This window comes from Candida oxycetoniae, assembly GCF_023343755.2.
Source record: "Candida oxycetoniae strain CBS 10844 chromosome Unknown scaffold44, whole genome shotgun sequence".
Lineage (NCBI taxonomy): Eukaryota > Fungi > Ascomycota > Pichiomycetes > Serinales > Debaryomycetaceae > Lodderomyces > Lodderomyces oxycetoniae.
The window spans coordinates 35,613-48,248 of NW_026055358.1; the positions used below are offsets into that span (position 1 = coordinate 35,613).

General features: G+C 38.6%; 3 protein-coding genes and 1 pseudogene across 4 annotated transcripts; 2 read left to right on the forward strand and 2 right to left on the reverse strand. All coding sequences in view use genetic code 12, as the record gives it.

The window, feature by feature from the left end:
• The first annotated feature begins 92 nt into the window (after nt 1–92).
• KGF56_000032 lies at nt 93–6,128 on the forward strand (annotated as a pseudogene). The gene is made up of 2 exons: nt 93–4,936; nt 5,303–6,128. Coding segments are annotated over exons 1-2 (5,670 nt in total).
• An 83-nt stretch (nt 6,129–6,211) lies between these two features.
• KGF56_000033 (uncharacterized protein) lies at nt 6,212–7,720 on the reverse strand (the record flags this gene model as incomplete). Its single annotated transcript, XM_049324599.1, has 1 exon — nt 6,212–7,720. One exon carries the CDS (start codon nt 7,718–7,720, stop codon nt 6,212–6,214), a length of 1,509 nt encoding a protein of 502 aa, XP_049182876.1.
• Nucleotides 7,721–8,075: 355 nt separating this feature from the next.
• Nucleotides 8,076–9,245, forward strand: KGF56_000034 (Golgi transport complex subunit; the record flags this gene model as incomplete). The annotated part of the gene is made up of 1 exon (XM_049324710.1): nt 8,076–9,245. One exon carries the CDS (start codon nt 8,076–8,078, stop codon nt 9,243–9,245), a length of 1,170 nt encoding a protein of 389 aa, XP_049182877.1.
• A 149-nt stretch (nt 9,246–9,394) lies between these two features.
• SEC24 (COPII subunit) lies at nt 9,395–12,259 on the reverse strand (the record flags this gene model as incomplete). The annotated part of the gene is made up of 1 exon (XM_049324819.1): nt 9,395–12,259. The coding sequence occupies one exon, from the start codon at nt 12,257–12,259 to the stop codon at nt 9,395–9,397; it is 2,865 nt and encodes a 954-aa protein (XP_049182878.1).
• Nucleotides 12,260–12,636: the final 377 nt, after the last annotated feature.

Below are 12,636 nucleotides of genomic sequence, written 5' to 3' on the forward strand. Positions count from 1 at the left end.
ACAGTAGTATTGACCTATTTATTGTATTATAATAAGTGAGAATTACTATTAAAGTTTGGTTTTTGAAAGAAAGGAGGGTTGGATGAAGCATCATGCCTTATAACAGTGATAACAATAATACTAATGGCGGAAGTCACTATACTCCACGATTCAGTAGTACCAGCAACTCTTCAAGAAAACTACACGAACAAGCCGCCAAGAACGAGTCTAATCACGAATTGTCATCATCATCAGCAGCAGCGGTAGCAGGAGATACCAATGAGGCGCCCTCATCAAAAAGAAGAGATTACTATATTGGATCTGCAGGATACAAATCACGGTACAGTGATCATTACTCAAAATTATCTTCAAGTTCGAGAAATAGTGGTTCGTACTATAAGGGCTCTGCCAGTTCCTTCTACTCGAATGCAAGAGATGGCAGCAATATCGGAAGTCCATATTATTCAAATGGTCCTAATAATGTTAACGAGAGTGAAGGTAACCGAAGACGATCAGATAAATGTAGATACTCGAGCACAAGTTATAGCCTGATGGGGGATAAATACATTTCAAGAACCAACAGATACTCTGGAAGGAAGCAGCTGGATTCTGAAGTTGGCTTGACAAGAAGCTTATCTGATAATAGAGAAATATTACCAAAGCATGAAACTCCTACTACATCTGGTATATCCTCAAGAAGCTTTGACTTGAATGAACGACAAAAAAATAATAGTGGAGAGTTTGTTTATAATGAAGACAAAAGCTCAAGGGATAGGAGATCATCTTCATTGCGAGACTACAAAAGTGACAATCAAAAGGAAACTAAAGGGGAGGTAGATGTAAGTTCAAGGCGATATAGAGACACAAGTGGTGGTGGGGGTGGTACGCTAAAATTCGGTAACAGTAGCACAAGCGAAAACACCACCACCACAAACGCCACACCCATCGGAAAGAACGAACAAAGACAGTTTTCTACACTGGTTGTTAAGAATGAAAAGAAAGATTATATACAAAGGAAGAGCTTACCAACAATTACGAAAAATGAAAGTAATAATCATGTAGCGGAAAGAGTCATTGTTCCAACTGCTACTGAGAATAAAGAAGGTTCGAAAATATCCAGTGGATCGGAACCACCGAGAAAGAAAACCTTTTCAGAGTATTTGAAGTTATCAAAGGAAAAAGCAAAACAAGTTGAGATTTCAAAGCAACAGGAAGAACTTGAAAAGGAGCAGCTTGATGAGAAGGAGGGAATTGAACGTTTGGGGGAGTCAACAAAGGATTCAAAGGCTGAGACCAAGGAATCACTGGCGACTCAAACACTACCTTTTGAGAAACCGACTTCTGATAAATTCCGTGATCAAGCAGTTGTAGAGCGTGAGAATAAGCTGAATAATACGAAAAAGGAAAATATAGAGGATGATACTGTGCATGCAGTAAAGGAAGTAGAGGAGTCCTTGTCAAAAACGAGGAGCAACAGTGAGGATATTAGTAATGAAACTGAAAACAAGATTGAACCTTCAAACAAAGTAAACACCAAGTATGAGAATGATTTCGAAGAGAATAGTGCAAATGACAGGAATGAGGAAAACGCACTTCATCAATCAGACACGAATCATGATAGCAAAATGGAAGAGTCTAAGTCTTCTGAAAGCTTGAGTTTATCGACTCACGAATCAGATGGAATTGAATTGTCAGTGACACCAAGAACTAAATTATTGGCAACCGATTCATTTAATGACACATCTATTTTATCACCAGTCAACGAAGTTGAAATTGACCAGGATTATAACCTTGATGAGTTTGGTAAATCTCATCGACAAGAGAAGGATGTCTTATCTTATGAGATCAAATTAGAAAAACAAAAAGAGGATGAGAAGAAGGAGGCGGAGGATGAGGATGAGAAGAAGGAGGCGGAGGATGAGGATGAGAAGAAGGAGGCGGAGGATGAGGATGAGAAGAAGGAGGCGGAGGATGAGGATGAGAAGAAGGAGGCGGAGGATGAGGATGAGAAGAAGGATGCGGAGGATGAGGATGTAAAGAAGAAGGCGGAGGATGAGAATGTAAAGAAGAAGGATATAAAGAAAAAGGATGTAAAGAAGAAGGATGTAAAGAAGAAGGATGTAAAGAAGGAGGATGTGAAAAAGGAGGAGGAAGTGGACGAGATGGAGGTGGACGATAATTCATCAGAAGTCGACACTATTGTCGGAACCCCACCAAGGTTGAATATTAGTAAAAACTTGTTGAGAAAAAAACCTTATGACGAAGAGCGAAGTAAATTGAAGAGAAATCACAGATACCTTGATAGCTCAGATGAGGAAGAACAAGCAACAAACTTCTCGTTTAGAAACGAAGAAACTACTACCCACGAGCCTCAACGAAGTGAAAAGAAATTAATACCAGGGAAGTCAGTGAAAAGGGCTCCATATAAAATTAAACGTGACTCTAGTGGAAGATCCTTATTACAAAGAGCTTGCAAAAAGGGGAATTTTGAAGATGTCAAGGAGTATATTAGTCGTGGAGCTAGTGCCAATGAGAAAGATTTTTGTGGGTTCACTTGTCTTCATGAGGCCGCGTTGGAAGGGCATAATGATATTGTACGTTTCCTAATAGAAAATGGAGCTAATGTTAATGCAAAGGCAGACGAAGCTGGTGATTCTGAGACGCCATTAATAGATGCTGCAGAGAATAGGCATCTTGAAACGGTCAAGATATTATTGGAGAATGGTGCAGATCCCACAATCTTTAATATTGATGGGTTCACTGCATTAACCAAGATATACAACGAGCACACCGGTGAAGAAGGTTATGAAGAAATCATTCGTGTTTTGGAAGAAGCTAACAGCAACAAGATCATCAGTCACCAAAGCAATGCAACCTATTTGTCCAGGGCAGGATCACCTGAAATTCTGGTGGAAGTTTTTGAAGACCCAAACGAGGCTTACTTTGCCAATCTTATTAAGCGAAAAGGCATATTTAAGTGGGCAGCTGAAAATCACAAAGAAGTCGTTGCCAACCACTTTGTGTCAGGGAACAGTCTTGAAGATAAGCCAGATATCTTGATTATTGCTGCACGAAACGGTCATGCTGAGCTAATTGATATCATTTTAGGCTTGAACCCAACTGAGTACAATATTGATAAGGAGAGCCCATGTGGTGTAACCGCTTTATTGGCAAGTGTTGGGCGCGGTCATCTTGATGTGGTTCAATCTCTTTTGTCAAAAGGTGCCGATCCTTTCAAAACACGAAAGAAGGATGGATTGAATGCATTGCAAATTTCAGAACATTCTGCAAAGTTTAATGTCAAAGAAGTTGAATTGGTTCAAGAATTTATGGAAAAGAAAAGTGGAACCAAGATTTTGTCTGCAGTTCCTTCAAGAGGTATATCTAGGACAACGTCAAGAACGCTGTTTAGAGAACCATCAGTGCTGGGTTTTGAGGACGAGCTGAACAAACCTGTTTCTGGAAGTGAAGCAATGGATATTGATGAGCCGAAGATGAAGGAAGAGCCCGGAATGGTGGAAGAGGGAGTGTTGGAAGTGTATGTGGGTAAGGGCAAAACGGATAAGAATGAAGCAGAGAAGAAGATGGAGAAGAAAGTGGAGAAGAAAGAGGTGAAGAAAGAGGTGAAGAAAGAGGTGAAGAAAGAGGTAAAGAAAGAGGAGAAGAAAGATGAGAAGAAAGAAGAGGAAAGCGAAGAAAAAAACAAAGAAAAAAACCACGAGGAGTTTGTTATTGAGAATGAAACAGTCAAGAACCCAATAAGCGAAAAAGTCGACGACAAAGACAAAACCGGATTTGGCAAAATCAAAAGTCATGATGATAAAAGGAAGAGAAAGAACGAACACTCTTCTGACGAAGAGTTGAATCATTCGCTGAAGAAGAGTAAATTCAATGGTTCTCCTCTTGAAAGCAGGCTTGAAAGCAAGGAGAAACCATCACCTGAACCCCCAGTTTTTGGAAAATCCGAGAACGCAAGAAACCGTTCAATAAAGGTTGAACGGTCAGTTTCACCTACGGTAGAAGCACTACACCAAGTAAGTGTTTCATTAGAAACAAAATCTAAGGAGAACTCACCTCCATCTGCCCCGGCAGTGGCTGCTCATATACTGGAACAACAAAAGGCTAAAATTGAAGAAGATGCAAGATTATGGCAAGAAAAAGTCGAGGCGAAGAAGAAGGCTAGAAAAGAGATGTTTTTAAAGTCGGAGAAGGAAAAAGAAATGAAGAAGAAAGAAGAAGAGGAGAGAAAGGTTGAAGAAGAAAAAGCAATGGCAGAATCAAAGAAAGAAGAAGATTTACGAGCCATTCAAGAGTGCGAAGAACGACTCAAAGAGTTGGAAGCCCAAAAGGTCAAATTGATACGTGATAGGATCTTTGAATTATACCCTGTGGGTATAAAATTCATGAGATTTGATTCAAACCCGACAAAATCATCAATTGCCAAGTATTTGCCCCTATATATTTTCATCATTGACGACTCAAAATATGTCTTGGATCTTCATATTTCACTATTGACGCTTACTCCGTTTAAACAACTAAATAGTAACGTTTCAACCAGAGAAGCAAGTACGGAAGAAAAGTCACGCTTGTGGAAGTTGTTTTATGACTTTATTGGAAAAGATCCAACTCATTCAACACGGGATACAACCAAAGCTCGTCAAGAGGGAGAAAACTCTTTTAGAAACTTATCGTCAAACTTTATCAAATACAATGAAATATATCCAATCATCGAATCTAAATTTCCAAACGTACATGAAGCTTTGAAAGATCTGCAACCCGTGGAAGTCATATTAAATTCTTTACGTGGATTCGACGATATTGATGAAGCGATTTACAAGGAAGAAGATGAAATTGAAATTCTGATCAATAGAGAGCAAATTGAAAAGTTTATTCCCCCGCAATTAAGTCACCGGAAAGATGTATTAAGGACAATCCATACCGCTTACAATCCGTTATGGTAAATAAAAATTTAACGTATAATGCTTGCAAAAATGTTCTTTTTGTTTTAACGCTGTATAACCATATTTAATGTATTTTTAATGAATAATCTACTGATTGATGAGATAAACAAGAACAAAAAAAAAATTGTATTGAGATGTCATTTTGCAATCTGCACAAAAGGAAAAAAAAAAAAAACAAATTGAAAAATTGAAACAAAGTGATGTTAGTTATATCATAAGAAAGCATATAACTTCTAAGGAGTCACGAATTATGGGACAGAAGGCGTACGTTAAGCAGGTTGGGGAAAATGATCTTGGTTTTTCTTGTTTCTTTTTTATCTTTGTAGCTCTTTTTCTGAACATTTTACTAACTCTTACTATAGAGTATCGAGATCATCTTTGTATAATGATTCCGATGAAGTGGAGTATGATTCTAGTGAAGAATATGTACCCCCACAACTAGACTTTGAGTTTATCGAAGTAGACTATGAACAAGGAGGGAAAACAGAAGAAGAAGAGGAAGCACAAGGAAAAGAGAAGGAGGGAGTAGAAGAAGAAGAGGAAGCACAAGGAAAAGAGAAGGAGGGAGTAGAAGAAGAAAAAGACGAAGAGTTTGAATTTCCTCTTTTTGCCAGTGCAGCCTCATCTTCTATCTCCAACACTCTGGAAGACGAGGTAAGAGGACGACGAAGTACCAGCAAACACACACAGAAGATATCTCTTCGCGATCACTCCGAAGAACGAATAAACAGCAAAAGGCCAGAATCTTTTTATTTTGCAAAATATTCACCTAAAGAAAAACAACAATTTGAATATTGCGCCGTGACTTGGGAAGAAATGCGTGATCAATCTTATATATGTCCGAATTCAAGGAGATGTTTGAATCTTCAAGAGCATAACGCGAACATTGATAAAGAGTTGGTTCAGTTGAAAGCAAAAAAGAGTAAACGGCCAGGAAAGAGAAAAAGAGAAAATAAGATCCATTGTCGAGAAAGGAGAGAAGAAAGGGCAAAGTTGTTGAAAAAAGAAGAAAAGCGGCGAATAGCTAAGGAGAAACAAAACAAGTATGGGAGATTTGGATTTAATAAGTACGGAGCGCGTGCTAGTAAGAAATCGTTCAACAAAAGTCCAAAGTATCATCGTGAGGCTGTCACTGGAAGAGCTAGTTTAACGAAAGTTGTTGCAAAACCAAAGTATAGAACTGAATGATACTCATTCCTGTTTTTTTTCTGGAGGGGCCCTATTTGGATGTATATGGTATGGTATGTGGTTCTCGTTAAAATATAAGAATCCTAGATTGCTATCGGTCCATTTGATTCGTCATCTGCGATCCTCTGTTGTCTCTCCTTCTTGTAAAAGAAACAGATTCCTAAAAGTGTCAAGTTGAAAAGACCCAACACAAAGAATGGACCCAAAATCCACGAGTCTGCTATTATCCCACCAAATAGTATGATGACCATAATACCAATACCTCCACAGAAACTGTAGAGCCCACTCAAAGATCCTATGATCAGATGTGCATTGGAGATTCCACTCAAAGTACTCATGCTACATATGACTAGCCCAATTTGAGATAAACCGATAACACTAACAAAAAAGAAACAAGAAACTGTTTTAGGATTGTATTTTTCAAAATTCGTGTTGCACGATAACCCAAGACTACCAAAAGCACCGAGTCCTGATGCTATTGCAATGGTGTTTTTACCAAACCTATCAACCAAATAAGCCCACAATGGAGCAGAGACTAATGCAACTGTTTGTGCAACACCATTCAAGATAGCGGCAAATTTGTAGCCTTCATAACAACTATCCTTTTCTGACCAGCTACTGTTTTTACACTCCCCTTTGGAGTAATAGAAGTTGTAGACAACTAAGGGAATAAACGCCGTGGTAGCAACAGTTGTTGCACGAGCAACAAATGCTCCAGCAAAGGCCAAACGTGCATCTCTGCTATTTTTTGAAAATTCGAAACCTTCCCTAATCATTTTCCAATATGTTTGCGTGTGCCCTCTTGCTGCATCTTGGATAACACTGGACCCTGTACTGTAGAGGAAACGATACAATATAAGCATTGAAACTAGTGCAAATAATGCTACTACCAAATATGAATATTTGAGACCCTGCTTTGCAGAAGTGCCAGTCCAATCGACAATTTCAACCGGTAATGGAATGAGAATACACACCGATGCTATTGCTCCAATACCTGTACACATTCCCAAAATACCTGCAAATCCTCCATTTTTCTTACTTCTCACTACTGCACTATCATGTGGTAGATCTGCTGTTTCCTGCGGATGCTCTCCTCTCAGGTTCTTGGTCCAAAAGGAAAGCATCTTGAGTGAGAAATCCGAGGATGTTACTTCGTTTAACGTCACTGTTACTGTGCTCATACAAGCAGTGACGCCAAAAGCAAACAAACATCTAAAGATAAACATATCGGGAATCAACGATCTATTAATCACGGCGTAGCCAAATAGAGAAATAACAATTATCAAGAAACTTGAACTTTGAACTATTCTAGATCCACCAAACCCCAATGCGTTAAGTTTGTCGATTAAGCCACCCAAGAATGGAGCAGAGATCATTGAAGTCAACTCATCAAAAAACCCCAATGCTCCAATAATATGGCCTATCTTTGAATCCTTAGAAGAGCCAGGCTTTGGCTCAATTCCAATCACTTCTTTAATGTAAAATGGTTGAGTTGCCGTTAAAAAGACAACGATTGCAATACATGCAAATCCCGCAAAATTAAAAGCAAAGTAGTTCAAGACTGAATAGTCTTTATATCTCACTTCTGCCATGGTCCTAAAGAGAAAGAGGAAGAGGAACAAAAACAAAAAACAAGAACAAAAAACAAGAACAAAAAACAAGAACAAAAACAAGAGGAAAGAAGAGTTACAAAAATCCTCAATAACCTCCTTTCCATAAAAGATTTAGATCCTTTAGATAAAAAAAAAAAGGTAAACTCTGATAAAGGAATTACTCACGTGACAATCACGTGAATTATCTTTCTGGGGTCGCTTCATCGCTTCATCGCTTAGACGCCGCACAAACTTCCTCTTTTGTAGATAACATCGAACTCAACAAAGGTATATGGACTTGTAGTTTACAAGCAAACTCCAATCTTTTTATCTAGTGAAAACAGAAAAGGTGGATATGACGGTACCAGTAGAGGCTAACAAAAAAGAGCTAGAGGATTTTGAGGCGTACCTTGAGACCGATTTTGAGCCAAATAAGTTTGCCAATAGTCTTTTAACTGTGTCCAATGGTTATGAAAATCAAGAGCTTGATCTATCAACGTCGTTGAAGAAATTGAAATTCGACTTGGTGGAGCTAGACAAACGAATGAAATCTATATCCACGTCGAACTATGAATCATTGATTAGAAATTTTACCGAAATCTCTCAGTATCAGAAGCTTGTCGAGGAGAGGATAAATCCTCATATACAGCAAGTCAACAAACCATTTGATAAAATAAAAAAGGAGGTATTGGATCCATATGATACAGCAGTTAAACTAAATAGTGCCTTGAGGAAAATGCATCAGACTTTGGAGTTGTTGAGGAGTACAAGTTTTTTCATCTTCATTTTCCAGCAACTTGAAGATCTACAAGTACTGGGTTATGATCGTGATATTGTAAAAATATGTCGATTACACGTGCAGTTGCAAAGTCTCTATGACGAGCTGATGAACGAAAAAAGCGAAGAAAGTGCATTAAGTGTCAAGTTGGTGAAAAACTACCAGGCAACAGCTACTGCTAAAAGATTAGCTTTGATACAGGAAAGTTCAGCTACAATTAGTACCGAGTTGAGTCGAATAACTAATTTCCATTCTAAAAATACAAAACTATACAATAACTTGCAAGCATTGTTCATTTTGGATCAAAAGGAGTTTTTCAGTACTTTTGAAAAATCAACTGTTCAAAGACAAGCAACACTAGGTTCAAGTCAATTGTCCAAGGCATTGCAATCGCCAAGAAACTTAATATCTATTTTGCTAGAAGTTAAAGAAAATGCATCCAATTACTTTGCAAAATTGGCAGAATTACTAAACAAATGGACTTTTTTTGTAGATAACAAGAACTTGCCCATTCTGAATGTGATTTTACAATCTTTCAAAAGTGAATCATTGATTGCAATGTATTGGCAAACATTATCACAAAAGTTGAAGAAAAACATCGTTGCAACAATGGCTAGAGGCGGTCCCATTGCTAAGAATTTAAAGGTTTACAGTCAAGGGTTGCAATCTGCTGTTGAAGAAAAGTTTGCTAATGCTTCAGAGAAGGACCAGATTTTAGATGCATTGACAATAATTGACTATAAGTAGAAAATGGTAATAACAAAAAGAAAAGGAAAAGGAAAAGGAAGAAAAGGAAAGATATATTCCATAACCTCTCCTATCCCTCTTAGCTGGGTTTTCTGCAAAATATCATTTTTGTCTACATATCTTATATAGTCATTCGTGGTGTTTAAATTTTATTGTGAAACTTTTGACTTTAATGAAGTCAAGAAATCTCTATACGAAGGTTCTGTACCAGTTTTATCCTCTACTAAACAACTTGAAGCCCACATTCTCAAAGCCATAAGATCGCGTTGCTGAGAAATTTCAATAGGTTCGTTTGAGGACGCTCCAACAACAACGTATAAATTTTTCCAAATGATTGAGTCAGGTTGTTCTCTAACCTTACTAATTATTTGGCGCACACGATAATTGAATTCACTCTCTTCCATAGAATACTCGGGTAATTCAGTTTTGCCTGTGCGTATATCGTACAAGTTCTCGGTACCAAATACATCTTGTATCAAACCTGGAACGACATTACCTGAAACCCACAAAAATAGTTCACTGCCGTTATCAATAAGATATAATCCATAGTTTTCCCAAGAGGCCTTTGAATCATTTATTGGCTCTGGCAAAACTACATCAACTAAAGTCTCATTCTCATCCTCTGTCTCTGCTTCATCCTCATCCTTCACTCCTGGTAAGCCGCATGCATCTGGCATATTGTGCAAGGAGTAAACTGTTGGATATATGGATTTTATCAACTGCGGAATTGGTAATGATCCAAGATTATTCAACGCAGCGGCCCTGTGATCAGAAGGTACTCTATCGCTTCTAAAACCCAAGTGTTTCGTTAAACAGAATAGTAATAATGGCAACATTCTTAAATTGGTTGAGATCTGCAATGGAGAAGCACCCGAAACATTTCCTGCGACAAGCTCTTTCCTATATATGTTCAAGATATCAACAACTCTAGAAATAAGATACTCCCTGGCTTCTGGTAATGATGTCGACAAGGCCTTTTCAATAGCCTTGTGGGTGAAATAATTAGTGATTGCTAACTGATCAGCAGAAGCATATACATCTACTAGTTTTGAAGATGTAGGTAAAGCCAAATTCATAACCCTGATTCTTCTCTCTCCAAAAGAAGTGGAATGCAACACGGCAGCCTGGAAATATACCACTGGTTTATTTATTGTTTCCTCTATCGACATTTCAATCAAGTATGATTGGTCTCTTGGGAAAGTAGGGAATGAACACAAGTCAGAAGATCTATTGAAAAAGTTTCCAAAAAATGAGGACATTCGGAAACCGGTTGAGCCTCTAACTCTTAAAACAGCCTCCAAAGCAATGTCCTGAGATAAGTGGTCACTTACTTCCTTTGATAATTTGGTAACATCTTCAGATTTATTGCTTGTCCAAGCTGGGTAAAAGTGTGTTTGACCAGCTGTATATCTTGGTAAATTAGACAATGTTGCAACATCTTGATAAGCAGACGAAGTTAAGAAAAGATCAACTGTGACTTGTGATGAGTTACAATTAACAGCAAAGGATTTATAAAAGCTGTCTGCTGACGTTAACAAAGTCTTGGCCTCCTTTGCTTTACCCGCAACACTTGCTTCGTCTCTAACGCTAAGTTTACCTTCACCAATGTTTGGCAATGTAGCTGCAAAGCAAACTAATTTACCACCAACGTTGCTGATCATCTTGTGACCTGCCTTCAAAGATGGACCCAACGCAAAACCTTGATTTGTAGTACTTTCAAAGAAAGTTGGAAAGTCCAAAAGTAATTTTTCAATCGCTTCTTTATTTTCATCCAAATTCACCAATAATCCTCCGGGAGACGGCAAGAAAGGCTCTTCAATATCAGCAACAACCATAATCTCTGTACCTTCCAAACCTTCGTTGAATCTGAAATAGTGCAAGTTTGAATCGACACCAATGAAGGCAACTCTTGCTGTTCTGTTTTCATTGGGGATTCTATCTAAACTTTCTAAAATTGTTCTTGTGATGGTTCCAGTTAACCCGCTTTGCACTGCGTGCACAGACACATCAATGATAAAAACGTAAACAATGGGTTGTGGTGCTCTAGCCATATACTCCTTTGGCGCAATGAATTCGACAACAGCATGATTCAATTCGACCCTATCAAACTTATTTCTCACAGTGCCGCTAATTTCATCATAATCAAAAGCGCTTGGTATGTCATTTAGTAAATTACAGAAATTACATCTCCAACGTCTTCCATTTTCCGCTAAAATAACAAACGGATTGATGTAACCACGACAACGACGACATCTGCTAATTGTAGTATCGCATGTAACTGGAATGTTTTCATCCGCAATCTTCAATGCATTATATGGTTTCACAACCAATGCCAAAGGAAGTTTAGACTTTTTCAAAAGAGAGGAGCTGGTGGGAACAACATTTAATGTAGACCTAAAATAATCAGGCGTGGCATTAGCGGTTTTGGAGCCTGGAATCAACGTTGCGTTTTCCGCTAAAGTAATTGGCGGAGGTTGAAACGACAATTCAGCAATAGGTGGTGGTAAATCCCTTGACAAGTCAGTTGTATATAACGCGTTTAATTGTACTCCAGTGGGGATATTGTTAGCTTGACCATATGCGCCGCCGCCGCCTCCACCGCCATAAACAGAACCTATACCTGACTGCGAAGCAGGACCGGCCGTAGGGGGAACACCTCCCATTCCCTGTCCATAAACCCCGGCCTGTGGTTGTGGCTGGTATGGGTCGTAGCTAATTTGTGCATTGGGCAATGGCTGTTGTTGTTGTTGTTGTTGTTGTTGTTGTTGCTGATAATGTTGAGGTTGGTAAGCTGGGTCACCGCCACCACCAACATTCATTCGTTGGAATTGACCTTGTAATTGATCAGCTCCATATGGTGAGCCATAACCTTGTGCTTGTGCCCCTCCTGGTTGTTGTTGTTGTTGTTGTTGTTGTTGGCGTTGGTCAATAAAAGAATTTCCAACAGCGCCACCACCGACCGGTGTACCAGCTGTATACTGAGGTTGTGGATACGCTCTTCTTCTACCTGACATTCTTTTCAAGTGAGCTGGTAACTGACCTGGCAACTGAGCTGGCAAATGTGTTAGATTAACTCAAATACCAAATACAATTATACAGTAACTTCTCTCGAGGTCGGTTAATTTTTCACTCCAAAATTTTTGACGTGGTCAATAATTCAGTGTCGCAAAAAAATAGAGGCTCGCTTTACGACACTGCTCAAAAAAAAGAGACAAATTGTAAGTTGGTAGCGGGATGCAAAGTCCACGTGACTTTTGATAAACTGTGGAGAAGTCAAAGTGAAAGGGAAGGAGGAATAATATTATGCAGGAATGATTGCAAAATTTTGCACTCTTTCATTTATACTTACAAGTCTACAAGGGATTGGATTTTTGTTATTAGGAATTACGAT